General features: G+C 44.3%; 1 protein-coding gene across 3 annotated transcripts in view; it reads left to right on the forward strand.

Annotated features, from left to right (window-relative positions):
• The window catches only part of MED13 (mediator complex subunit 13), a 157171-nt gene that overhangs the window by 84191 nt on the left and 45358 nt on the right, over positions 1 to 27622 (forward strand). For all 3 annotated transcript variants that reach the window (XM_060259550.1, XM_060259552.1, XM_060259553.1), the window contains exons 6-10: positions 2036 to 2218; positions 5362 to 5524; positions 10985 to 11095; positions 12948 to 13631; positions 21715 to 21922. In XM_060259550.1, coding sequence (XP_060115533.1) covers positions 2036 to 2218; positions 5362 to 5524; positions 10985 to 11095; positions 12948 to 13631; positions 21715 to 21922 — 1349 coding nt within the window. The remainder of the gene's footprint in view (positions 1 to 2035; positions 2219 to 5361; positions 5525 to 10984; positions 11096 to 12947; positions 13632 to 21714; positions 21923 to 27622) is intronic.

Here is a 27622-nt window from a genome sequence, read left to right on the forward strand (position 1 = left end):
TTATGAGATTCACAATAGCAGTTCACGTGATGGAGCTCACTGCTGTTGACAGCTGCTGAAATGACAGGCCAAATTGGTTTTCTTCCCTTAGAGCAAAGCACCTTTAGTGGATTTCCATAGCCAGAATGTAAAGGGGCTACAGTTAGAGGTATCATTGCAGGGGTGGAGGGAGGACCTCCTCCAGACTCTGGTGAATTCAAGGAAAGTTGGGGACGTATGTTTTGCTTCCACTTCAGGGGTCTTACTCATAAACTCCTGTAACTCATAGAATCTCGAAATACAGGGAGAATACATTATATTTGGACATACTCACCTAAGAGGCCAATGACTGATTTATATCTCTGAACTCCATGCAGAAGTAAAATAATCATCTTGCTTTCTAAAAATGGTATAGAAGACTTGTAACCCATGTGCATGGAATGTGTGGGGGTATACATTTTTAAAATATAGGACAGCAGTGAGAGGGGTTAAAATTTAGGTATCTTTCATCAGAAGAGTGGCATTATTACAGAGCAAATTAGACTAGGATTGATAAACCAGATGAGGAGGAGTTGTGCTTCAGCAGGCAAACAGGGAAGGTACATAAATGATCAAGTGTTACTTGCAAATAAAGTGTTCTTAACCTAGCAGTGGGCAGGAGAATAGTAGGCAAAAAAGACAGAACTCTTCTGGTTTGTATGCAGCAGCTGAAATGGCCTCAGATTTCATACTTGAACAGAACTGTAAGCCATGTTACAAACCTCACTTGCCGTACTAGTAATTTTCCAGTTGTTCAATGGATAGGTACTGAAACCTTTATTAGGCATTTGTTGATAAGAATCCAGATAATAGGAAGGAAGTAGGAGGCAATACAATTATGTTATAAAAGAGAATGCCATTTAAAAATATAAACATCTAAATTTAGTATAAAATCAAGGATAGACTTTTTAAAAAGAGACTGTCAATACTTCATTTCTTCCCAAAGCTGATAAACCCGTCCTACTCAGTTTAATTATTGACTACCCAGCTGTGAAAATATGCAAGGAAACGATAATATTCATTGAGACATACATGCAAGTAGAGTAAAGGCATATTTGTTTAAAGTTTAAACAGCACAGATGTTACTTTCCAACTTTGCTGAGAATTCTCAGCCTCGGTTAGTACCAATACTGGGGGAGAGGAAAATAAACTGAAAGGGATAAGATGGGATGGGATTGGAAGAGTGAAGCTGGAGAGGGAGGAACAGGTAAGGCGAAAGAAAGAGAGAGAGAGAGAGAGAGAAAGAGAGAGAGAAAGAGAGAGAGAAAGAGAGAGAGAAAGAGAAAGAAAGAAAGAGAAAGAAAGAAAGAGAAAGAAAGAAAGAGAAAGAAAGAAAGAGGAGGAGGGAAGGGAGTTTGTGGTTAATAAATGTGGGAGAGTGGTTAATAAATTTCAATAACCAAACCTACTGCAATGATATGCAGCCCCCACAGGTTTAGTCCTTGTCTTATACCAAAAAGGTAGGGTAGGAGACTTCATTGCCCCTTCCTCCGCTTTCCACCATATTTCCCTAGAAGTCCTTGCAGCCATCCCCCTCCCTCCTCTTCACCACCTTATCCCCTTTCCCATCTCTTTCCCTGGCAGTCTCTGTTTCTTCCCCACCTCCCGATTCAGTAGATGATTTCTAAGACTACTCTGAAGTAGGCAAAGACTTGCAGGTATTTTATAGAAAGTAGGAAACAGTGCCCAGAAGGAAAACAGGGCCAGTATGGTGTTGAAATTCTTAAAGTGTCAGACCTGTGATTAGTGGGAGCCAGGCTCAAAATCCACCGTCAGCCAAAAGGCTCACAAGAGTGGCAGCAGATCAGGCGTTCTCTCTCATTCTAACCTACCTCCCAAGATTGCTGTTAGGATAAAGTGAAGGAGAGGAGAGCTACTATGCCATGAGGAAGGTAAAAACATAATGATTTTTAACATGTAAAGGAAAGTGGTTTGTTTGAGACATTAGTTTGGAAGCATGTTGTGGCTGCGTTGAATTGCAAAATAAATCGACCTTTATTTGTTCCTTCGTTTTTAGCTGGTGTGCGAATGGTCTATCCAGCGTGCTTCGTTCTAGTTCCCCAGACGGACATTCCTGCTCCTAGCGTTGTTGGATCAAGCAATTGCCTGGGTGCCCATCAAGTGCCTGCTTCCACGAGAGACCCCACCATGTCCTCTGTCACTCTGACGCCGCCTACATCCCCAGAAGAAGTTCAGACTGGTACAGCTTTTTAAGAAAACATTCTGCCATCCAGAGATTGCCCGAATGTAGCTTTGTAAACAGCGAGGTTGTCAGGATCCTAGAAGGTTGAGCAGTTAAAACACAGAACAGAATTTATCTGTTTATTGCAAAGTGCACAGTAACTACAAATTAAAAACTTTGTAGAATGTAGATGAAAACTAGACCAAACGCGTTTCTCCCTTCCCTTTTGGTTGATACGTGGGCACAAGCTGTGACTAAAGCAGGGGCCTCCAGACCGTGGCTCCGGAGCCACATGGGGCTCTTGAAGCCCCCACCGTGCTGTCAGCCAGCTTGGAGAAGGCATTTGTCTCTTTAAGTCACTTCTCCAAGCCAAGCCAGCTGGTGGCTTGGAAAATGTATTTGAAATTAAAGTTGTTTTCTTTCCACCTTTCCCTCCCTCCTCTCTCCCCATCTCCCTCCCTCCTTGCTCTCTAACATCTGATGTTCATGTCTTGTGGCTCTCAAACATCTGAGGTTTATTCCCTGTGACTTCCTACGTTAAGGAAGTTTAGCCATCCCTGGACTAGAGTAACAATCACAAACAGAATGGTTGCACAGAGTTATACTCTCTGATGGGTGTGGGCTCCTCAACATATGCAGGCCCGATTGACAGTAAAACTATAAGTATTGTTTGGAGCGACACTATCCCATTGATTCATATACTACCTGCCTTGCCTGGAACAGCTATTTTATGCTATTTTTAGTGCGCGTTGTTATTACTTAGACCACTGAAGAAGACTCTTGGGCCGAAATGTGTTTGGTCTAGTCTAGTGGTTATTGTATGTGTAAACAATATTTTGATCTAGTGATTATTATATGCATATCTTATATTTGTTGCTGTATGCAGTGTCTTAATGGATGTGATGTTCTACCCACTGCCCCTTTGTTTTCATTGACATTCTACGAATGATTTTAATTTGTAGTTCCTTTGCAATAAATAGATTTTGTTCTATGTTTTAGCTGCTCAACCTTGTAAGTTCCTGACTTGACTTTCAGGTCCCCCCCCCCCTTTTTTTTTTTTGCTATTTTCTGACAATGAATGTTGTGTCACGAACTTGCACCCTTTGATTTTGGGGTATGCGGGTACATTCAACATGAATAAAAATGGACTTTGCACCCTGTACCGTAGAGATAACTATTAGCGCTTCTGCCATTGGTAGCCTGCCTTTTTGCAAACAAAGTCCAAGCTGTGGGATGGTGCAATTCAGGTGCATTCTGCTGTACACCAACAGCCCCCAGTGCTCAGGTGTGGTTTTGCCTCTGCAGTCATGAATCAAAGAACAGGCGGCAGCAGTGAGAGGAGCAGGCAAGAGAGCAGCCGTGGCCCTGTACTGCAGCCAGCCCCTGGGTCCTCTGGGTCAGGACTTGGCTGAGGATTATGTTTCTTTTGGCACATGTGCTAAAGGTCGGCTTCCCCTGGCCAGTGTGGTCCAAACGATGATCATTTGAACCTAGCTGTCCACCCTGGTCATCTTTGGGGGATCTGTTTTGGGTGTCCTGCCGTCTGAGGCTAGATAGGTGGCGATCCAAGAATGCACCCTCTTGGTCATTAATTTGCCCGTTGACCTTGTTTTGGCATTGCTCGATCATCGGATTGGCTATGAGGTTGCAAACAGTAAAAGAGGTGTTATATCTGTATTGTTATCCATAGCTAAGACTGAAATGGAAAGATAAAAAACCTCCATCTTTGGGTAATTGGAAAGATAAAATATGGGATTATTTCATTTTAACAAAAATGGTGTATTATTCTTCAAATTGTTCTCTCAGTCTTTTGAAAAAAAAAAGTTGTGATACCTTGGTTAAAAAAAAGAGAAAAGAATGCACCCTCTTGGTCACGGTGCCAAACTCCTGGGAATATTAATCTATCTCCGCTGTTGTCTTTTGCCAGCGGGTGAAAACTTCTTGGTTTTGTTCATTCTCTCTTATTGGATTTATATTGGATTTATATCCTGCCCTGAACGCTGAGTCTCAAGAGTCTCTGAGCAGTCACAATCTCCTTTACCTCCCCCCCCCCCAACAACAGACAGCCTGTGAGGTAGGTGGGGCTGAGAGAGCTCTTGCAGCAGCTGCCCTTTCAAGGACAACTCCTACGAGAGCGATGGCTGATCCAAGGCCATTCCAGCAGGTGCAAGTGGAGGAGTGGGGAATCAAACCCGGTTCTCCCAGATAGGAGCCTGCGCACTTAACCACTACACCAAACTGGCTCTCCTTCATGTTTGTGGGCGTTTATACATTTTATTGAATCGTTTTAAGTATTTGATATATACTTACATTTAAAATGCTGTTTTAATATTGAAATGTTCTGATGTTCGCTGTCTTGGAGTCCCTGTTAGGGTGGAAAGGAGACATAGAAATGTTTTAAGTAAGTAGATAAATAAATCTTCCTTTTGTAAATGTGCCGGGTGCATAAGAAGAGCTCTTTTATGGATAGTGTTTGCTGTCAGGATTCGTGGGTGAACAGCGAGCGAAGATTATCAAGAGGGTGTGTGCGTGACTGTTCAGGGCCTCTTTCCCCTGAATGCCGATGCACTGAGAATGTATTATGCACTGCTAGCATGTCCCCAAAACCATGAGGGCTGACCTCTTGAAACAGTTCTCAGTAATGAATTTCTGCAGATAATTAACACACTGAAAGCCACTGTTGCCTCAGGGTGCGACTGGCACTCGATTTTTGACCATCTTCATTCTGGGTTTGTGTAATTATGCATAGATAGTAAACGTTACTCCATATGCAGGTGATTTCCCCCTCCTTGCTTTACTAATAGATTATCTCCTTTGCTCTGTTAAGTAGGAGTGTGTGAGGAATCTAGTAAAGCCCAATTTAGAGTTTCTTGAAATGGCCCAGATGCTTTCCTACAGAAATGGATTTTGTAAAAATGCTTTTTTATCAATTCCATGTCATTGTAAGGAATATCCTGTAATAAATTACAAGGTTTTCAGTTACTTATATGCATGTGATGCCCCTATCTGCCAGTTTGCTTCTGGTTTTACATCCATTTTAAGTGCGCGTCTCATCTTTCTCAGGCAAGAAAAATGTTTCCCTCGGGCTTTGCTTTACTGGAGGGGATGAATAAAAATCAAGGTCCATTTAACTAATTCTCCCCCCCCCCCTTTCTCCCTAGTTGATGCTCGTTCAGCCCAAAAGTGGGTGAAGCTTTCTTCTGTTTCTGATGTATTCAGCTCTGACAGCACGAGCCACCACGGGGGCAAAATCCCACGGAAGCTGGCCAATCATGTGGTCGAGAGAGTTTGGCAAGAATGCTACATGAACAGAACACAGAACAAGTATGAATTTCGGGTTTATTTGAGTGGTGGGGGAGGTGCTATAAAAACTGATCCGAAAACGGTAAAGGGTTCAAATAAGGCTGCAAGTATTAAAGGCTATAGATTTAACAGTAGACAGGAGGATGCTGCATTAGCAGCAGAACACTTCCATGGCTTTCCATTCTCTTGGGACTCTTTTCAGACTGAACATCCCCTCTCTGTTTAACCCCCTGCAGTTGATCTGTATCTGTCCCTAATCTCTCTTCCGTAACCTCCTGCGTGCCATGGTTTATCCACAGACAAAATAAGAGATACCTTTTGGTCTCCAAACTGCTCCCCTTCCCAAATTAAGTGCTGGTCTCACTGTTACATTTAGCCCTGGGAATCTATATTCCACTAGTGACCCCCCCCCCAAAAAAATATTTGTTGATCAACTCACAACAAGAATTTGGGCATTCAGGTTGAGTATCCCCGCTAGGGATATACACAGCTGGAAAATCTTGGTTTGGGTCGGGGCTTGTGAGCCAGGTGGCCCTGGACTGAACCCCAAGGGTAAAACCCCACCCAAACATGACCAGTTTGGATGACTTCAGGCCCCACCCCTGGTATGCCTGCATTATCAAGAAGCAATGCAAGTCTGCCACTACTAGGTAGTGTCAGACCCTGCCCCCTGCGGGCCTGCATTTTCCAGAAGTGATGCTTGCATCACTTCTGGAAATTGTGGGCATCTCAGGGATGGAGCCCACTGCTACGCAGAAGTGCCAGGCGGATGTCATGCCAAATGCAATCTTGAGCCTGCTTGAAAAGCTCAGGGTGAGGTACTTTCCCTACACCCTGGGTTGTGAGCCCTGAATTGGGCAAAGTCCGGGCTGGATGTTGGCTCGGTGTTTGGGTTAGGGCTGCTAAGCCCCCAGTTTGGGTGGGGAATCTCCCGCCTGGGAGGTTCTCAACCCGCGGACCCACATTGGGCCGGCGGGGGGAACCTCCTCCTGCAGCGATGGTGCAATGACGTCTCTCGGAAGTGATGTCATCAAAATGGCACCCGCCCCCCGTGTGGGACCGCTCTAGACGTTTCTGGGAAAACTCTATGGTTTTCCTGGACACTAGCCATTTGGGAGGTAAAACTCTATGGTACAATAGGGACCATAGAGTTTTGACCTCCCAAATGGCTAGAGCATCTGAGAAAACCATAGAGTTTTCCTGGAAACGCCTAGAGTGGCCCTGCATGGGCGCTGCCATTTTGATGACGTCACTTCCGGGTGATTTCATTTCGTTGCACGTGTGCAATGTACATGCGAATGTCTCCCGCCGGGGGATGAAGAGGACTTGGCAGCCCTAGTTCGGGTCTGTGCCCCTTCCTATTCCCCACTGTATGCATAGTGTAGTGAGAGAATGTGTGTTGGGGAAATGTAGTACCATGGCTAAGAGAAAGAGGTGTCAATCAAGAATCCCTGGTCTTGATTCTTGAGCCATGAACTCACGAGGGGGCCTCAGGCATAGTTACTGAGAGCCACCACAGGGTTGCAAACCAAAATTCCCTCTAAATCTTCCTTATGCCTTCTCCCCAACCTAGCCGTGCTGGTCGACCTCCCAGTGGCACCTCGGTTATGGCCACTGTGTGACACCGAGTGTTGAACTGGCCTGATCCAGCATGGCTACTCTGATGTTCTTAACCAAAATATTACAGAGAAACATGTCCTGTTTCTTGCCTGACTCTGTGGATGACCAGGATCCTTGCAATTTGTCCTCCCCCACATACTGGACTAGCCCTGGATTGAGACAAGCCATGTTGTCTCAGACTTGGCCCACCCACACAGTTAACCTCATGGAGGTAATAATACTGAACTAACTTAAAGTAAATGTATGTGAGGTGCTTTGAATACTCTAAAGCACTGTATAAATGCTAAATATTGTTACTGTTGTCTAGAGTTTAAGTCATCTGTCTGTTCTCGCCTTACCCCAGCATTTTTTTTTTTTACTTCTCAGCCTTTATTTTTTTATTTGTTTTTAATTTTTAGGGGAAAGGGGAACTAGGGATACCGGAAAAACAGGGGGAAGGGGGTTACATATATAAAGAAAAAGTTTTAGACAGACATCAAAGACTGTTCAGAAATACAAATTATACATAACATATGGAATATATATTGGGGAAAAAATAGATATTATATAACATGATACACACCCACCCACCCCAGATATAAAACATATTCGAAGATATATTAATTTCCATACATGATACACCCTATTTACTTAAAAGACTGTTAGATTAGAACTGATAATTCCAATATTAAGTTTTAATCTTACCATGCCATTTTGTTGCTACTTAAACGATTTATAGTATTATCTTAAATTATAGTGACAAGAACAAATAATATATTTCAGTAAAGCATATTAACAAAGTATGCATGTGTAAAATACTTCTTATTCTGATTATATTGACCCATGTAAAGACCTTTGACAAAAACAGTAAACAGTATTTCAGCTGCATCTTGCAAACTGGACCAGATAACGATTATTTACACCCCCTCCCTTCAACCTTTATCTAAGTAAGCATAATAGGCTTTTCATTTCTCCTCAAATTCCTTAATCAGTTTTTTTTATTTATATAGCTTGTTAGTCTTGCTGTTATTGCATATTCAGCCAATTTGACCTTCCAGTGCTCACATTTTGGGCATTTTGGTTGCCTGTGCTACTCTGGCTTCAGTTAGCATGTATCTAAATAGTTCCTGTCAAATTCTTTCAGTATTGTCTGGTAGAATTCCTAACAATGTAATCTCTGGTTTTTTAATTTTTTTAGATTTCAGTGTGCTTATTTTTTCAGAATTTTCTCCCCTTGTTACATGGTAAAAAGTGTTGTTCACCTCTTTACATTTCCAACACATTCCTCTGGAGTTCTTGTCCATCTTTTCAATATCTTTGGGAGTACCATCAAAAAAACATCTTACCAATTTTCTCTTAATTATTGACTTGCAGTGAATTTTATGTCTTTCACCCATAGATTTTCCTGTTGCTGAAATATTTCTTCAAAATTCTGTATCCATTTCATCATGCACGTTTTAACTTGTTCTGTTTCTGTATCATATTGGAACAAAAGTTTGTAAATTTGTCCTAATAGGTGATCCTTTCATTGTGTAATTATCTTTTCAAATTCGGTCAAATCTTTTATCCCACCTCTGTCTTCAAATCTACAGCTTCTTCAAATCTGGAAGTTAGCTGAAAATATATTAACCAATCTGTCTCCTTTCCTTCTTCTTTAGTTATTTGCCAAGACTTAATTTCTCCTTGAGAATTTGTCTTATCTTTATACGTTAAAGTCATTATTTTTCTTTATAATTTTATCACAACACACATCTGTTGGTGACATTACAGGTGAAATAGGAGAACTGCGTCTCACTTTCAAAGATTCCTAGATTTTAAATAAACTGTCTCTAATCATGACTTTTATATTGAGGACCTCTTTTGAGGTTTTTTTTTCTTAGCCCAAAGATAGCTATGTAGACCTTCACCCAAGTCGGCAGTTTCCAGTTTCACTAATCTTTCATTTGGATTTTTTAATCCAGCCAGCAACCCAGACCAGGGAGGCGCCATGTCTGTACAGAAGGTACTAACGTGTTCCCTGATCTGTTCCTTTGTCCTGGAAAAACAAAAACAAAAAAGTTCCCGGGAACCAGCAAGTCATTTTCTAGGGCTCTGAGAAACTCAGTGTGTGGGATTTCTGCATCCAGCCTTTTCTGTCTGCTCAGATTGCATCTCTGCCCAGCCCTTCTCCTAAATTCTTTTTTCCTTAAACAGCAAGTAACCTGCAGATTAATTAATTTTTCCTGACATCTTTAGGAGCTGTCTGTGATGCAAGTAATTAATGAGTTCAAAATCGTGCCAGTTCTCTGGCTTCTTGAACTTGTCTGGACTTGAGATGATACTCCGTCTTTCTTTGCTGCTGGATTATTTTGCTGGAATTTGTCTGCGTAGCCAAGACTGGAGAAAGCAGCAAGTGGGGGCAGAGGGAAAAGAAGAAGAATTGCAGATTTATACCCTGCCCTTCTCTCTGAATCAGAGCGGCTTACAATTTCCTATATCTTCTCCCACAACAGACACCCTGTGAGGTGGGTGGGGCTGAGAGGGCTCTCACAGCAGCTGCCCTTTCAAGGACAACTCCTGCGAGGGCTATGGCTGACGCAGGGCCATTCCAGCAGGTGAAAGTGGAAGAGTGGGGAATCAAACCCGGTTCTCCCAGATAAGAGTGCGCACACTTAACCGCTACACCAAACTGGCTCTTTCCAGACAGGGAAAGCTTTAAAAAATTGACCTGACTACAGAATTTGTTTTACTTCTCTGTGGTTTGGGAGAGGGAAGTTTATGAGATCTGTGATGGAGAAATCTGGGGAAAGGCATTGTTGTGGAAACCCTTCCTCTTTCAGGTTCTCTTTGCAACTGGAGCAGCAACGGCATGGGCTCTAGGTATATGGGGTCCAAAGGGAGGGTGCCTTTGGGTTCATGGTATCCTATAGTGAGGTACCCAGTGATGAACTGGTTGTCTGGCTGACTCTGACACAGTCCCATTTAGACCAGCTGCCTTGCTTCCAACCTTGGCTGCGTGCACAATGATACTATCATGAGAGCGCAGTGTTTTCAGTTTCCTCTATCTTGGCATCTAAATGTTCTTGTAGCTTTGGCAGTATAAGACTGTTGATGTCCCTATGATACTTCCCTTTGTTTTCTATCAAATTTGTGTCTTCTGTTTCCAGTTGTCTCCCCCCCTAAAGTGACAAAAACTAAGGTTGATGTAGAAAAGACCAAGGGTCCAGGAGCATCTTAAAGACTAAAAATATTTGTGGCAGGGTATGAACTTTGCCAAGTCACTACTCACGAAAGCTGACATCCCCTGCCACAAATGTTAGCCTTCAAGGTGCTCCTGGACTTTTGCTCTTTTCTGCTGCTGCAGGCAGACTAACGGGTTTACCCATCTTGATCTATCTCCTCAGTTAGATGTGCAAAGGTAGCATAAAATGCAACAGTTTGAGATGTGCTCTCTCATGCTTCGTTTTGAGATAGGATTTTTTTTTTTACAGTTTTGCTTGTGGAAAGCTAAACCATTTATACTTTTAATAAATAAATACACCCAAATAGTACTGTTTTGTAAGCTTAAATAAGCTATTAATGATGCATGTTGCATTATAAAAGTAGTAAAATAAGTTGAGGTTTCATAAGCAATTAAGGATTGCATATATTCCACCACTATCCCCCGCAGTGGAAATTTTTCATCTTTCCTCCTCTTTCCTGTGCCTTGCATGTACATGGATTCGTCCCTGGTTTGCTCTCACCTTGCTTGCTTTCTTTTGCTTCCTTTGTCTCAGATTTTAATTTGTAATCTCCTGGGGGCAGAATCCTGGTTGATGGTGCTCCGTAACTATTGATGATGTAACATTTTACCTTTTGGAGTGTTCTCAACAGAGTGATTTTTCTCCCCTTAACCACATACAGGAGGAAGTATTCTGCTACATCAAATGGCATGTGTGAAGAGGAGATGGCTGACAAGATAGCATGCTGGGAGTTTGTGGAAGCCACTCAGAGGACGAGTTGCATTTGCTCAAGGTACAGATCCGAGCCCGGTTGGCGCAGCAGAAAAAGAGAAATCATCAGGAGAACGTTTAGGACTTTAATAATGGCAAAACAATAGCAGCCGAATGTGTTTGTGGTGGCTGTTGTAGAGTTAGATGCAAGGCTCTAGCTCAGCGGTAGAGCCTCTGCTTGGCATGCAAGGGGTGCCAGGTTCAGTCCCCAGCATCTCCAGTTTAAAGTTCTGGCAGTAGGTGATGTGCAGGACTTCTGCCTGAGACCCTGGAGAGCAACTGCCAGTTTGAGAATAAGGTAGTATAAGGTAGCTTCATGTATATATAGAGTCATCAGAACTATACTGTAAATGTCTTACTGGCAATCACATACGGCTGATGTAAAACAGGCTTCTGCCGTAGATTTAGGCATATCTAACGCTTAATCATGATCGGGGCATTTATGGGAATATCTTTCCTCCATTTTTCCGCTCCTAAGAGGGTGGAAAGAGGCTATATAAATCAAGAGTAACTAACACCTCTGGGTAAAAGCAGCAGTCAGACTATAAAAAACCAAGAACAGTGAACCGAAGAGAGAATTAAAAACAGATTTAGTAATTGAAATCTTAGGGGTCTTAGTTTCCTCCAAATGCCATCTAAACAATTACTTCCCAAGCTTCCTGGAAATGAAAGGTCAGAGTATTCCTGGTATGTTCAGCTCAGTTGTTATGTATGGCTGGGGCCACCACTGAAAGGGCCTGAAACTAGACAGTGGTGGGTTTCATCATGCCTTGCAGAGGACATGGTTAGGAGGAATTGGCGGGATTAATGGAATTGCTAGAGGGGTTCTTACAGGGAGGGGGCAGTCTGTTAGAGCTGATTGGCCACAAATCTGGATGTGAAACCATAACTTGAAATGGGTTTGAAAACATAGGCTGTATTAGCCATAGTTAAACCACAAATAAAGCAGTTTGTCTTGCCTTGCTGGTACTGAGGAAGACAGCAGGTCTCCTTGATCCCTCTCTGTACACTTTCTCTGGAAGCAGCGCTTAGCTTGGCTGCAGTAAGCCATATCTTGGCTGATGGATTTAATACCTTAACTAGAGTTAAGGGAATAAATCATGTTTAGCATTAACTATGGTTAAACGTTATGTCTGCGGTGGGCCTGTGCATTGAGCTTACTCCTGTGTCACATGGTTAGGCTTGGGCACTTAAAGAACAAGCCATCTATGACCTATGATTTGCTGAGGCAGGGGTGTTGAACTCATTTGTTATGAGGGCCGGATCTGACATAAAACAGACCTTGTTGGGCCGGGCCATGATGAGCCAGGCCATGTATATACCTATTTAAGATTAGGTAGCAGAGATATCAACTTTATAAAGGTCATGGACAAACACAATTATTTTGTTTTTTAAAAAAACTTAAAACATGGTTAAAATGTTAGCACTCGGTCTTAAAGGTGCTTTCTTTGTATTTCTCCCATGGGATCCAGGGAATGGGGCAAAGGAAGCTGTGACTCTTTCCTTCCTTCCCCAGGGGACTGGTTGAGAGGAGCTTCAGCCAATAGAAGGAAGAGAGACTTGGGCTCAGTAGCTCTGCTGTGCAATTGAGAGAGCCTGGAAAAACAAGCTCTGCCTTTCCCCCTTCCTCCCCAAGGGAGGAGCCTCAGCCAACTGAGAAAACAGGTTTTGCTCTGTAGCTCCTGAGTGATTAAGCAAGCCTCGCAAAGCAAGCTGTTATGCAGAAGGAAGCAAGAGATAGGGAGATGGAAGCAGATGACAGCCAGTTGCTCAGGGAGATGATAGGAGCCTTCCGGGGGCCAGATTCGGCCCCGGGGCCGCATGTTTGACACCCCTGCGCTAAAGTGTGCTCTTCTCTTACCTTCCCGCTGCAGGCACAAAAATCTCAAACCACGAAATGCGGTTCAGCAGGGGCCGGTCCCTCCTGTGGGCCAGCAGCAGCAAGCAGCTCCAAAGCACAAGGCTAACGAGAAGCAAGAGAAAGGAGATAAGCCCCAGAAGCGTCCTTTGACTCCATTTCACCACCGCGTGTCCATCGGTGATGATGTCGCCATGGAGGCGGACTCAGCCAATCAGAGGCTGGTGATTGCCACATCAGAAAACCAAGTGAGGTTTTCAAATCTTAGAACTAACGATATCGCAAAGCCTCCTCAGATTCACGGGACCGAAATGGCCAATTCGCCCCAGCCGCCGCCTCTCAGTCCTCACCCCTGCGACGTAGCTGACGAAGGGGCAACCAAAACTCCTTCCACTCCCCAGAGCCATCATTTCTATCAGATGCCAACCCCCGACCCTTTGGTTCCTTCAAAAACGATGGAAGACAGGATAGATGGTTTGTCTCAGACTTTCCCAGCGCAGTTCCCGGAGGTTATAGAGCCCACGATGTATGTTGGTACAGCGGTGAACTCGGAGGAAGAGGAAGCAGATTCCACGTGGAAGTATTACAAGGTTCCAAAGAAAAAAGACGTGGATTTCCTGCCGCCTCAGCTTCCAAGTGAAAAATTTCGGGAGGATCCGATGGGATGTGCCGGACAGGACAACTTACCTTCAGCTACAGAGTAAGCATGCTTTCATTTTATTTTCCAACATGATGAAGTCCGTAAGAGCCACTTCCAAGGTGGGGGTTCAGTTCTTGTTTTACTGTAAATGTTAGAACAGTTTTTGTTTTATGAAGATTAGGAGAGCCCAGCCTCTGACGTTTTGCCTCTAATTTGCTTTCATTTGAACGTGCATAGAGACGTCTGTGTCCTGGAACCCAAGTTTGATGGAGTGGACACTTTGCAAAATGTCCTTCCAGAGAAAGCGGACACGATATTCAAGCGCAGAATGCAGTATGGAAGCAAGCGGGATTGGAAATAGGGATGGACACGAATCGAACCACACAGCAAAATTTGTCATGGATTTTGCCCTGTTCATGGTTCAGGAACAGAAGTTTGTGACGGCGCTACCGTTGTGAACTTCCATGAACTTTTAAAGCAGTTCATGAACAGAGCAGAAAGATTCTGAGTTCCTTTAAACCTCTGCTTTCTGTTCGCTGTGAAAGCTGCAAAAACAGCTCAGTGGCTGAGAGATGTTCCCTGCTGCTCAGCTGTTTCAGCAACCCAATTTAAATTCTTGGGGTGGGGTGAGGTTTGGAGAGAGGGGAGGGACTGCAGCAGGGTATAATGGCTTAAAGTCCACCCTTCAAAGCAGCCATTTTCTCCAGGGGAACTGGTCTCTGTCAACTGGAAAGCAGTTGTACTTCGAGGTGATCTCCAGCCCCTACCTGCAATTGGTCAACCCTAGTTCCCCTGGAGGAAATGGATGCTTTGGAGGGTGAAGTCTGTGGCATGATACCTTCCTGGGGTCCTTCTCCTCAGACCTCACCCTCCCCCAAACTTCTAGGAATTCCTGACCTCTTTCCCTCCTTTTCGCAATCCCCATATCCTATCCTTGCCTCATTCTCTCCTTAGTCATTCACCAACCTACTTTTTATCTTCAGCTGCACTTACTCTTCATTTACTCCATTTATACCCCACCTTTCTACACAGCAGAGACCAAAGAATCTTACATTATTCAGTTTGGTGTAGTGGTTAAGTGTGCGGACTCTTATCTGGGAGAACCGGGTTTGATTCCCCACTCCTCCACATGCACCTGCTGGAATGGCCTTGGGTCAGCCATAGCTCTGGCAGAGGTTGTCCTTGAAAGGGCAGCCTCTGTGAGAGCCCTCTCCAGCCCCACCCACCTCACAGGGTGTCTGTTGTGGGGGAGGAAGGTTAAGGAGATTGTGAGCCGCTCTGAGACTCTTCGGAGTGGAGGGCGGGATATAAATCCAATATCTTCTTATTCTTCGTTTTATCCACACAACAACCCTGCAAGGTAGGTTGAAGCTGAAAGTATGGGACTGGTCCAAAATCACCTAGTCAGCTTCCACAGCAAGATGAGGATCTGCAGCTGGGTCTCTCAGACCCTAATTTGAAGCTCTAAACTGCTACACCACACTGACTTTCATAGGATGACTGCTGTTGAACAGTAGCAAGCAGCCAGGCCTACTTGAATCATGCAAGTCGGGGGGCATCAGGTCACCCAGAGGTTGCTGCTAGGCCTAGGATTGCCAGCCCCCAGGTGGGATCTGGAGATCCCCCACATTGACAGCTGAACTCCTACCTCTCTGATGCCAAAAATACTTGTGCTGAGGCATTATTTATGCTACAGTTTGCAGCTCTCTTCAGTATTGAGTATATTTGCAGCTTTGTTTTTAGAAAGGCAACATATTTATATTTTTAAATCCCACAAATGTCAGGTAGTGCAGTTTTTATGTTCTAAGTTGTAAGTGACGCATGTATGTTAAGCCAAAGTAAGTTCAGGTTTGAGAAGATATTATTGCATATATTTCCATTTCCCTCCAAATTTCAGTTTTTCCATGTCTTCAGATATCTAGAAATATTACATCTGTAAGGTCAGGGTAGGCAATATCGGGCTCGGAAAATATGTCCAACCAACTCTTGTGAAACCCTCTTATAGGGTTTGTTCCTTGCCACAGACTGCCAGGGTGAATGGCTTACTCTGCTGCTGCGATAAGTAGGGCTGCCATCTTTCAGGTAGGAATATAGACAAAACAAAAAGGGGACTAGCAACGGAAGATTGCAGACTAGGAGGTAACCGTGCTCACGAACCACAGATATCACGACAATAAAGCTGCTTAAATGCACTTCTAAGTAACCATTTATATCATAGAGTCAAGCAATTGCTGATACTTCTTTATGAACATACATTGGATAACAAAAATGATGTGCAAAATCAATTTATATACATCAACTCATACAAAAAAAGCCTGGTCCACTGACTAACACAGATCCAAAAGTCCATATTTTGCCAAGGTGCCAAAGTTCATAACTCCAGAATTAGTACTATTGTGACACGATTCCGGTAAAGTTGTGTTTCGATGGCAACTGACAAAAATTACTCTTTCTGGAACCACAACTCAGTACATTCAGAATGCATGTCAGTATCCAAGGTAGCAGTTCTCTTAAGCGGCCATAGCTGCAAATAGTAATTCAAACCTGGAACCAGTGCTCAGAAACTAGACGCCAAGTTGCTGGTCAGTTACTTACAAACGGCACTATCAGAATTGAACTGAACTTTGAACAGAACTGAACTTTGGCACCTTGACAAAATATGGACTTTTGGGTCTGTGTTAGTCAGTGGACCAGGCTTTTTTTGTATGAGTTGATGTATATAAATTGATTTTGTGCATCATTTTTTGTTATCTAATGTATGTTGATAAAGAAGTATCAGCAATTGCTTGACTCTATGATATAAATGCTTACTTAGAAGTGCATTTAAGTGGCTTTATTGTTGTGATATTTGTGGTCCTTTAGCACGGTTACCTCCTAGTCTGCAATCTTTCAGGTGGGGCCTGGAGATCTCCTGGAATTACATCATCTCCAGGCTACAGAGATACAGCTCTCCTGGAGAAAACTGCCTTTGAGTTTGGCCTCGGTGGTGTTATGCCCCCCCCCCCCGATGTCCCTGAACCCCACGCACTGTAGGCTTTACACCCAAATCTCAAGGAATTTCCCAATCCAGAATTGGCAAGCGTGACCCATTCAAATATGAAGGCTTATGTTGTAAAGAGTCATTAAGTGGGAGAGAGTTAAGTTCCCGAAAAGTGGATTTAGCATTTTACTAGATTTAGCATATTACTCTTTGTGCCAAGGTGGAAGGATGGTTTAAAACATGTTATAAATAAACCGTTCCTTTCAGAAACTTCTTGCACTAGTGACTTAAAACCACAGAAGGGCTTGGATTACATTGGTTGTGTTTCCCCGATGCTTTGTGGTTGAGATTTCAGATCCTCTTTAAATACATTTCAAGTAAAAAGTTCTGGGGTAACCAGATCACCATTGCTTCACTTAAGATACCTCACTTCAGATGAAAGCAAAATCCCTTTGTGAGATTTCCCCAGACTTCTGTGCTTGTAAAAAACATGTGGCATGTGTGAAGCTGTGGAATGAAAGAGAAAATCTTTAGATTTCCCTCCCCCCCCACCCCCCCAAAAAGCAATGCAACAGCAGTTAAGCAAGATTCTTTTGTAGACGCTTTGTTGCTCTTCTCTTGCCCTCCAAAGACTGAATAACATTATCTTTTTAAAATGATGTTTCCCTCAAAACTTACTTAGATTTATATTGTGCCCACTCTGTGGTCGGGGCAGCTAACAAAACTTTAAATTTTGTAAATTGGCCTTTGGTGGCTTTGCAGTTGGAATAGCTCACATAAGTAGACCTGAGGAAGAGGGGGAAGTGGAATTTTGTGGTTTATTTATCTCCATCTCGAAGAAGAGAATTAAAAGCAGCTTACAGGCCTGGTTTCGTTACACACACAAAATGAACATTTAGATGAGACAGGGTTGTGGAAAATCTGGGGAGAAGTGGGGGAGGCAGTTCTCAGCTGATCCTGCAGTAGATGTTTGGCGTCTTTGCTGGCGCCTCCTCACATGGCCATGATATGTCCCACCTGGAACTAGAAACATTCGCCCCCCTCCAGTCCCTTTCCCCTTCCCTTGTGTCTGCTTGGTTTGCTTCACTTCTCTGCTTCTGTCAAAAATTCTCGTAAATGACTTTAAATACAGTAGAAAGCCTATGAATTCAAAGGTCTTATTGGAAGAGGGGCCGCCCCCTAAAGTCATGGTTGGGAACTACCAGAGGGCAGAGGAAACATAATAACCTTTAAAATCTCCTGTTAGTTTGATTTGAAGCTTCTTTGTTGAAGGCAGGTGTTAACAGGGAGGTACTGTAGGTCTTTTACAGGGTCTCATTTATGGAAGCTTGTTTGCTTGTTGATAGGCTATTTTCTTTCTTTCTTCTTATTTTTCTTTCTTTCTTCTCTTCTTTCTTACTTTCTTCTTCTTTCTTTCTTTCTTTCCTTTCTTTCTTCTTCTTTCTTTCTTCTTCTTTCTTTCTTCTTCTTTCTTTCTTTCTTTCTTTCTTCTTTCTTTCTTCTTCTTTCTTTCTTTCTTTCTTTCTTTCTTTCTTTCTTTCTTTCTTTCTTTCTTTCTTTTCTTTCTTTCTTTCTTTCTTTCTTTCTTTCTTTCTTTCTCTATCCCGCCCTCTCCGCCAAGCGGACTCAGGGCGGCTCACAACATACATTTTTACAATTTAACCAATAAAACTACAATTTTAAAATTATTTAAAACACTTAAACATTAAAACATTCCATTGCATTTTTGGTGCTGTATCACTATAATATAATTTAACATAAATATAAATGTAAATGGTGATCATGGTACTCTTAATGGTGTAGAGTGGCAGCTCTCTCCCAAATTAGGTTAGATCTCAAAGGCCTGTCGAAACAGTTTGGTCTTACAGGCCCTGCAGAAAGCGGAAAGATCCCGCAGGGCCCTTATGGCCTCTGGGAGAGTATTCCACAATTCTGGTGCTGCCACCGAGAAGGCCCTAGCTCGTGTCTGCCGCAAGCTAGCCTCCTCTTGGTCCAGGGATGGACAACAGATTTTTTGTTTCCTGAACGCAGTGCTCTCCAGGGAATGTGTGGGAAAAGGCGGTCCCGCAGATAGACAGGCTAGTATTCTGAGTGTCTCCAGGGCAGCTGAGGATGGTGGCTTTGTTACGTATATTCTGGGAAACTCCGGAGTTCCTCAGAAGCTTACCTGCGATTTTGGAGAGCGAATGTCAGGCAACCACCTTGTTGATCTTTTTCAGCTTTGCATTTCACAGCTGCTGTTCACGTCCTGGGCCACCGCCCTCAACTTTTGGGTGCGCCCATGCACGTGTGCCTTTCTCTGGGCTCTAGTCCCTTGCCCCTGTATCCATGAATTAAACTGAGTTCCGTGACAAAAATGCCAGAAGATTTCTCAGCAGGCAAGATGTGAGGAAAGGTAGAAGTTGGCGTGCTTGAAAAAAATCACCCAAGGAGTTGCTGCACAGTACTTTTTTGCGAACATCATAGTTGCAGTTAGTCCTGTTGGCTGTCCAGGGAACATCCAGGGAACTATCTCATGTAGGAACTAATCAAGAAAGTTTCTGTGGTCTGAGAGTTCAGGTGGAAGCCTCACACAGTTGAAAAATGCAGCATACAGAATTATTTTCAGGTTACCTTGGGCTTAGAAAAGAACAATTTCCAGAGAACCCTGCATTTGTGTCTACGACAAGCACCGCTGCATCTTCTCATTCTCACTTCCTGAGTTTGAGGTTGCTTATCTTCATAAGAACGGTTGTCCGTGGCCTAGTTCTCACAGATGCAAAAAAACATTTGTCTTGGCTGTTTTGCCTTCTAGGCAGCAGGTGGTGGCTCACAGTGAAGGGCGTTCCTCCGGGGAGAGGGGGAGACTCTCTGTGTAGAAAACTGCACGTCAGTGAGAAGCCTCGGCTAGATAGGGCCCCTTATGCTCATCATCTTCGTGCATGGGAAATCCAATCCAGCCAGGCATTCTTGAATGCTTGAACAAGAGGCCTCTGTTGGAAGAGGTGACTTCTGCCATAACTGTCACGAGATCTGGAGCACATATCTGGATTGAAAGACACCACTGGCGCACAGCAGGGATTTTAGTTTTTAAAAAGGCCAAGAAAGCTGCAGAAGACGGAAATCAGCCTATCCTTGGTTTAGAATACCAATAAATTCAGTGTAATCCCTTTAGCGACAGTGACCTTGTAAAACAGTTGATCACCCTTGTGGTTTGTTGCGGGTAAGAATTGCCTTCAGGCCTAGAAGGTTTACATAAAATGGTTCAGCGAGGCCACAAATGACAAATGTAAGTGAAATGCGGGCAGGTAGGCAGGCGGGCTGGTGAATAAACAAAACTGATGATGGTAACTTTTTTTACTTATTTACTTTTTTCCTACCCTGCCATTCCCCCAGTTTGCAAGAGTGTTGCAGAACTGCTGTTGGAGGGGTAGAGAAGGGAGGAATCCCAAACCCTCTGCTCTTTTTTTAAATTTGTGGTTTCTTACGCCGCTTGAATCAGCGTTTGAGAGCCAGATGACGGTAGAAACCTTGGCCAGCAGCTCATCAGTCGCTCAACTAGTCCTGTGTGCCCAAGGGGCAATACAAGATTATAGGTCTCTCCCTCCCCCCAACAGTAGCCTCCTTTCCCACACACGCTCCCTATGCTGTCACCTTGCAAATCACCTTTGGAAAAGAGAGGTCTTTCAGAAGCAGTTTGTGAAAAATGGTGTGGTGGGCTCTGCTGTTTAGAAACCGAGCTTAAATTCCACAAAGTCGGTCCAAGTCTTTGTGCCTGCCTAAGCTGGCTTTTTTTGAAGCAGCCCCGTGGCGCAGAGTGGTAAAGCTGAGTTTCAATCCCGCAGAATCCTGGGTTCAGGTAGCTGGCTCCAGGTTGACTCAGCCTTCCATCCTTCCGAGGTTGGTAAAATGAGCCCCCAGCTTGCTGGGGGGAAAGTGTAGATGACTGGGGAAGGCAATGGCAAACTGCCCCATAAAAAGTCTGCTGTGAAAATGTCGTGATGCTGCGTCACCCCAGAGTCGGAAATGACTGGTGCTTGCACAGGGGACTACCTTTACCTTTTTAAGCTGGCTTTTTAGCTCTTCCTTTTTCTGGGATGTCTGCATCATCTTCATGCGCAGCCACTTCGAAGGTTGCAGCTCCATTTTATTTACTGAAATATTTATACCCTACCTTTCCCATAGCTCAGGTACACACATACTGTGTCTGTTGGACAGCTATCAGCTTGGTGAAGGTAGGCACAGAACACTTGAATTACTGTCTTCAAAAGTCCCAATTATGTGGTGCTGGAAAGAGAGACGAGGATCACCCCTTGCTGCAGTAACTTGGACCTGTAAATAAGGATCACTTTTTTTGACAGTTAGGTTACGAACCTCCAGGACAAAGTGTATGAGAAGTGAATGAGAAGTGCTTTGTTTCTTGCTTGTCTTGTGGAACTCTAGTGGGAACAGATGGCAGAAATATGAGAAGGTCCATTGTCATGGTTAAGGGTGGGGCCAGGAAGATCTTGTTCAAGATCTTGGATCTTGGTTCAAGTCCCTAGCTCAACCAAGAAGATCACCCTGGTGACCTTTTGCCAGCTGTATGTTCTCAGCCTTCTCTGTGCAGAACTGCCAGGGGATAACATGGAACCTGTCTCGACCACCACACTTTTGTCTGTCCTGCTTCTTTCTGGAGACTCAGGGTAGTGTACAGAGTTCTTCCCTCTTCCATTTTATCTTAACAATCATACTGTGCTATAGGTGAGGCTGAGAGAGAGTAACTGGTCCACTCCAAAGTCCAATTAGCACCAAATTGTTTTAATATGCTTTAATTGCTATACTGTTTAAGGTTTTAATTAGTTAATGCTTAATATTTGTAAATGTTTTATTGCTGTAAGCCGCCCTGAGCCTGCCTCGGTGGGGAGGGCAGGATATAAATCCAATAAAATAAAATAAAAGAAAGAAAGGGGGTTTCATGGTTGAGTGTGGATTTAAACCCGGGACTCCCCGGCCATAATGCTGCTAACTCAACTGCTATAGCTCATTGGCTAACTGGATAAACCCTCAACGTGGGCTACTCTGAGCAAGTGCAGATGTGAGGAAATAGCGTTTAGCTGACTGAAGGGGTTTTTCAGTTCTCGTTCTTACTCAGAGGGTCACAAGTGAGCCGTTTGTAACCAGGTCCTTTTCCTTTCCTCGCAGATTAATGGTGCAATGTAGGAAGCCCCTCAAGGTCTCCGAAGAACTGGTGCAGCAGTATCAAAGTAAGAATCAGTATCTAGCAGCAATAGCAGCTGACCAGGAGCCGGAAATGGATCCGTACGCATTTGTTGATGGTGACGAAGAGTTTCCTTTCCCGGACAAAAAAGACCGGCAGAACAGTGAGCGAGAAGTTGGGAAAAAACATAAGGTGAGCGAACAAAGAGATGTGTAAAAGGCCCTGGGATCAGGAGCAGTTCTCATAGGGGAGATGCGTAGACTGAAACAAATACTGCTGTGTGCCCAGGGAGTGCTGAACTTGGGTTTCTACTTCTCAGGCGGAGGACATCTTGATGGGTGATTCCCACCCTTGGTTCAGGGAAGCAGGAACTAAAGTTTTCCACTTATTGTCTCCTTGGTGTTGCCCATCCCCTCAGTTCTTTTCCTACCTCGACAGAGAGAGTGCTACAGGATAGACTGCATCTTACCTATTTATCTGTATTTCCTCTTACATTCCCATTCTTCATCTAATCTTGTATCCTTCCTCCTTCTGCTACTTCTTGCCTTCTTCCTCTTTCTCTCATGCCTCCATGAAGAGACTTGAGAACTTCAATTCTGCAGCAGGCAGAACCTCTGGCTACGGAGGCCATTTTCTTTACAAACTCGGAGGTACTAAATCAGGGGTGCTGACCTCATTTGTTATGAGGGCCGGATCTGACCTTGTTGGGCCGGGCCATGTCACGTTGGACCGAGCCACGTTGAGTCAGTCCCTGTGTGAACCTATTTAAGACTAGGTTGCAGAGATATAAATTTTATAAAGAACACAAATATATATTTTTAAAAACATAAAACATGCTTAAAACATGCACTCATTGGTCTTAAAGATGCTTTCTTTGTATTTCTCCCATGGGATCCAGGGAACTGGGCAAAGGAAGCTCTGGCTCTTTCCTTCCTTCCCCAGGGGGTGGGGGAGAGCCTCAGCCAATAGAAGGAAGAGAGGCTTGGCTCAGTAACTGTGCTGTGCAATTGAGAGAGCCTGGCAAAGCAAACTGTTCCCCCCTCCATCCTCCCCAACGGAGGAGCCTCAGCCAACGGAGAAAATAGATTTGCTCTGTAGCTCCTGTGCGATTGAGCAAGCCTTGCAAAGCAAGCTGAGATGAAGGAGGCAAGATATAGGGAGAAGGAAGCAGACAAGAGCCAGTTGCTCGGGTGCTTGATAGGAGCCCTTCAGGGGCCTAATTCGGCCCCTGAACTGCATGTTTGACACCCCTGTACTAATAAACCTCCACTGCTCGGAAATGGATCCCACTGAGGGCAGCATCGGCTCTCTGTCTGAAGGTGAGCTAGAAGCCCCCCCAAAGCTGGTCCCAGTTTAATGGCCAGCGGGACTGCCATGGAATGATCGGGAACCGCCTCAACAAGCGGTCCCAGGAAGAAGATAAAGGAAAGTCAAAAGTGTGCCCAAAAGAGGCGCCTCCCCTCCCCACCACCTCAATCAGCATTGGCTATTTGTGAGCCAGCTGTTCGTTATAACATTGCCAACAGACAGGGAGGAAGCTGCAGGGTGGACCCATCCACACCCAGAAGCCATGCAATGGGCACAGAACCCAGAGAGAGTCAACTAGACAACTGTGGAGACCAGATGGCAGCAGCAACCGGGTCCTCTTCTGTTAGTGCCACTACAGGTCTACTTCTGAATAATGTGCAGGGATCGGTGCAAAGTGTTTCCCCTTGAATTGCTTGCATTACTCCGACAAACCATGAATGAGGAGATTGCTAACTTTCGCCAGAAGGTGGAGAGGGTGGACATAGATCCCTCTCTAGCTCTTCCTCCAGGTCCTCCCCCCCCCCCCCCCCCCGGCCAAAGGGATGATACCAAGAGACCTAGCTGGTCCATTAAGGCAGCTGGGAAAGAAAATGTCCGCAGAGAGAGAGAGAGACAACCTCCAGTGAGACCCAGACATAGACTCAGACAGTGAAGTGGAAGAAAAGGAAGAAGGTGAATTTCTTTCAGATGAGGAAGAGGACGAGATAGAAATTCCAGACCAGCCCTCAAGTCAGAGGACTATCATTATTTGCTGTCCGAGACCATGGCAACCTTAGAGCTTCAAGAGAATACTACACAAGAGGAACCAGGTCCTTCCACATCAGAAGGCAAGGGCAGACTCTAGGGATATAAAGACTTCTTCCTCAGGTCTGACATGTCAGAGAAGGTGTTCCCTTTTCTAGAATTCTTGGAGGAACTAAGGGCAGAATGGGCAAAACCAATGGCCAACAACCGTTTTTCTAGTTTTATTAAGAAACTATATACGTTACCATCTTTTACTAATCAGTTTTTTCAGGTTGTGGATGCCTCAGTAGCAGCGCAATTAGAGACAGCATGGAAAAGACATAGGCACAACTATCTGATGTCTACAGAACTATGGCTTTCTGATCAACAGGAAGAAAAGCTCCCTTCACTCTGCACATAGATTGGATCATCTAGGCATCCTATTGAATGCATCATGCGATTTCTTCTTCCTAACTGAAACAAAAGCAAAGACACTGGAAGTGATATCGCAAGCGGTCATTAAGAGCAGGTATTCATCTTTAATGACACTACAAAAATTAATGGTCCTCCTGATTTCAAGCATCAACACTGACCAATAGGGTGGATTACACATGAGGCCCTTGCAGAAGTTCCTGAGATGCTTTCAACTTCAAATCATGGCTGAGGAAGACCTTTCTATCTGAGTTCCACTGTCAGCAAAAAACAGTTTAGTCTGGTGGACAAAGATGTACAGCCATTTGCATGGCAAGATGTAACACATTCTGACCTTGATACAGATCTTCACAGATGCCAGTCTGTCAGGATGAGGAGCAAGACTAGAAGATTCACCAACATCAGTTGTCCATCAACCTACTGGAGCTTTGAGTGATCCACCTAGCCCTTTTCCACTTCCATTCACAAATACTAGGCCAACGTGTCTTAATCAGGACAGACAGTGTGTCAGCCAAAACCTGGATTGAGATCTCCAGTGCTTCACAAGGAAGCAATAAAGATACTAGTGTGGTCGGAGAAGAACCTAGCAGTGATTAAAGCAAAACATGTAGGGATCGATGACTCTCCAGACATATTGGTTCAGCAGATGGGACATTCAAGCAGGGGAATGGTCCTTGGAGAAAGAGCTGTTCCAGATGATAACATATTGTTTCAGTCTGCCCCAAGTGGACTTATTTGCCTCACCAAGCAACTATCAGGCAAACCAGCTCTACACCAGATTCTTCCATCCAAGGGTGGAAGCAACCAACACCTTAACATCCCAGTGCCAAGTGGCCTTATGTTTGCTTTCCCCCCCCTCCACTCCAGTTCTTCTGAAAGGAATCAGAAAGCTCAAGGAGCAGACGGCAGAAATCTTGGTAGCTCCATATTGGTAGCTCCAAAGACAATGATTTTCACCTCTTCAGGAGAGCACCGTTAACCCTTCCCATGTCTCTGGACAAACTGCAACTGGGTCCTGTACAGCACCCCCATCTGGAGTGACTACATTCAACCATCTGGAGATTGAGCAGGGCAAATTTCTATGCCTAGACTATTCTTCAGCAGTGACTGATACCTTACTGGCCTTTAGAAAACAACCAGTAGAATCTACACCTCCTGGAAGGTGTTCGTCAGGTGGAGTAGAAGAAAAGGCATTGACCTTCTGAAGCCTAAGATTCAGTCTGTTGTATCCTTTCTCCAAGATGGACACAATAGTGGCCTCAAGGCTTCTGTCGTAAAACTCCAGGTTGCAGCTCTGAGGAGCAGTGCTACCTTTATTCCAGGGGACGAGTCTATCAAGACACCCACACACTCCTCGCTTCCTCAGAGGTGCTACTCTAAAGGATCCTCCCCAGCAACACTGCTTCCCTACATGGAAATTGTACACTGTACTCTCGGCACCTACCAATTAAAGCCCATTAAAAACATTTAAATGGCTGAGGATGGAAACCTTATTCCTCATAGCAATGACATCAGCTAGGAGGGTATCAGAGCCTTGCAGGTCAAGCCTGAACTGTGTGTTTTCCGCAAAGACAGACGACTGTTCATGAGGACCGACCCTACTTTCAAACTGGAGGTAAATTTGAATTTCTGCAGATCTCAAGAGATCTGCCTTCCGTCGTTCTGTCCTAATCCTACCCATCCGAAAGAAAGATTGTGGAATACCTTAGATGTAAGGCATACACTTGAGAAGAAAAGGAGATTGGATTTACATCCCGCCCTTCACTTGGGAGTCTCAGAGCGGCTTACAATCTCACTTCCCTTCCCCTCCCCACAACAACCTGTAAGGTAGGTGGGGGGCTTTCAAGAATTGCTCTTGAGAGAACAGCTCTGAGACATCTTGTGACTGACGCAAGGTCACTCAGCAGGTGCATGTGGAGGAGTGGGGAATCAAACCTGGTTCTCTCAGAATAATCAATTCACTTAACCATTACACCAAACTGGCTCTTAACTTTGAACTTACTTTATTTTATTTTTTTGTTGTTTTGTTTTATTTCACTTATAAAAACGTTTATTTATTTCCTGCCTGGAAAAAAGAAAACGAGACTGAAGCTTCCCTAACCATGCCCCAGATAAGGGACTGAGGATGTCACAACCAACCATCAGCAGTACTCTTAAGGCCTGTATCATTGAAGCCTATAAAGTCCAAAGATTCCTGCAGGGGGTTGGACTAGATGTCCCTGAGATCCCTTCCAGCTGTATGATTCTAACTCAGCTGATGCAGCCCTTGGAAGAAGAGTATTACAACCCATCTTAGAACCAGAAGACAATGACCCATCCAGGAAATGAGGCCACTGCTTTGGGAGATCCCATCAAGATGTCTTTCATCCAATGATTGAACGAATCATTGGATACTCACCGTGAAAAGTCCTTTTCCTCTGAGAAAAGGAGGACATCTTGTCCCTCCAGAAGTCATAGTCATCTCTCACTCTTCTGTCCATCAAATCCTCTTGTTCTGTTATTCCATTCTTACTGTTACTCAGTTTCTTCCTGTTAGGGTTTGTATGTTAGCCTTTTTCACAGTTTAGGAAGTTTACTGACTGCTTTTTGAAGTGCCAGAACTGAGGGGATGAGCGACTCCCACCAAGGAGACAGGAAGTGGAAAAGTTTAGGTCCTGCCTCCCTGAGCAGAGAGTGGGAATCACCCATCAAGATGTCCTCCTTTCCTCAGAGAAGAAGGGACCCTTCATAGTGAATATCCAGGAGTTCTTCCTCAAGCGCCAGCTCTCAGTTGCCCTTGGCTACCCCACTTTTGAAATTCAGAGAAGTGACTGTGGAAAGCAGATCATGAATAACTCCGGGATCTGCAGTTCAAAGAGGAGAGACCACTAATCTCGTTTGGGCATGCCCAAACCCTTAGCCACGCCCCCACGTAGCTCTTTTTCTCCAGGTCATGGAAAACATTGTTCACAAACATTAAAAAAAAAAAAGATTTTTAAAGGAAAAGCTTTTGAACAGGCCATCTGTTACTCACAGATCTCAATCCTGCTCCTGCATATTCTCCTGAAACATCTGCCTAGATTTTTGACTTCCACTGTAGTTGTGTGTGTGTCCCATGGGATTCCTCTACGGGAATCATGAGGCCCTTTAGTGGCACAGATGTTGCGTCAGAATGAGGCCCAAGTGGTCTCGTTACCGAAAATGCAGTGACTCATTGAGGCCGAAACCACCGTAGCTGGAAATGTTAGAGCATAAGAAAAAAGAGAAATATGAGTATTCTTCCAAACACATTCAGTATTTGGGTAGGGAACTGAGAAAATCATTAAAATACTGAAATGGTAGCTGTAGCTCAGAAGCAGAGTTCAGGTTTTGCAGCGCTTGGGGTATCGGATCCAGTCAGTGGCATCTCCAAGGAAATATCTTGCCGAGTTCGCTGGATAACTAGCAGCT

The sequence above is a fragment of the Heteronotia binoei genome, chromosome 18, assembly GCF_032191835.1.
Source record: "Heteronotia binoei isolate CCM8104 ecotype False Entrance Well chromosome 18, APGP_CSIRO_Hbin_v1, whole genome shotgun sequence".
In the NCBI taxonomy this organism is placed as follows: domain Eukaryota; kingdom Metazoa; phylum Chordata; class Lepidosauria; order Squamata; family Gekkonidae; genus Heteronotia; species Heteronotia binoei.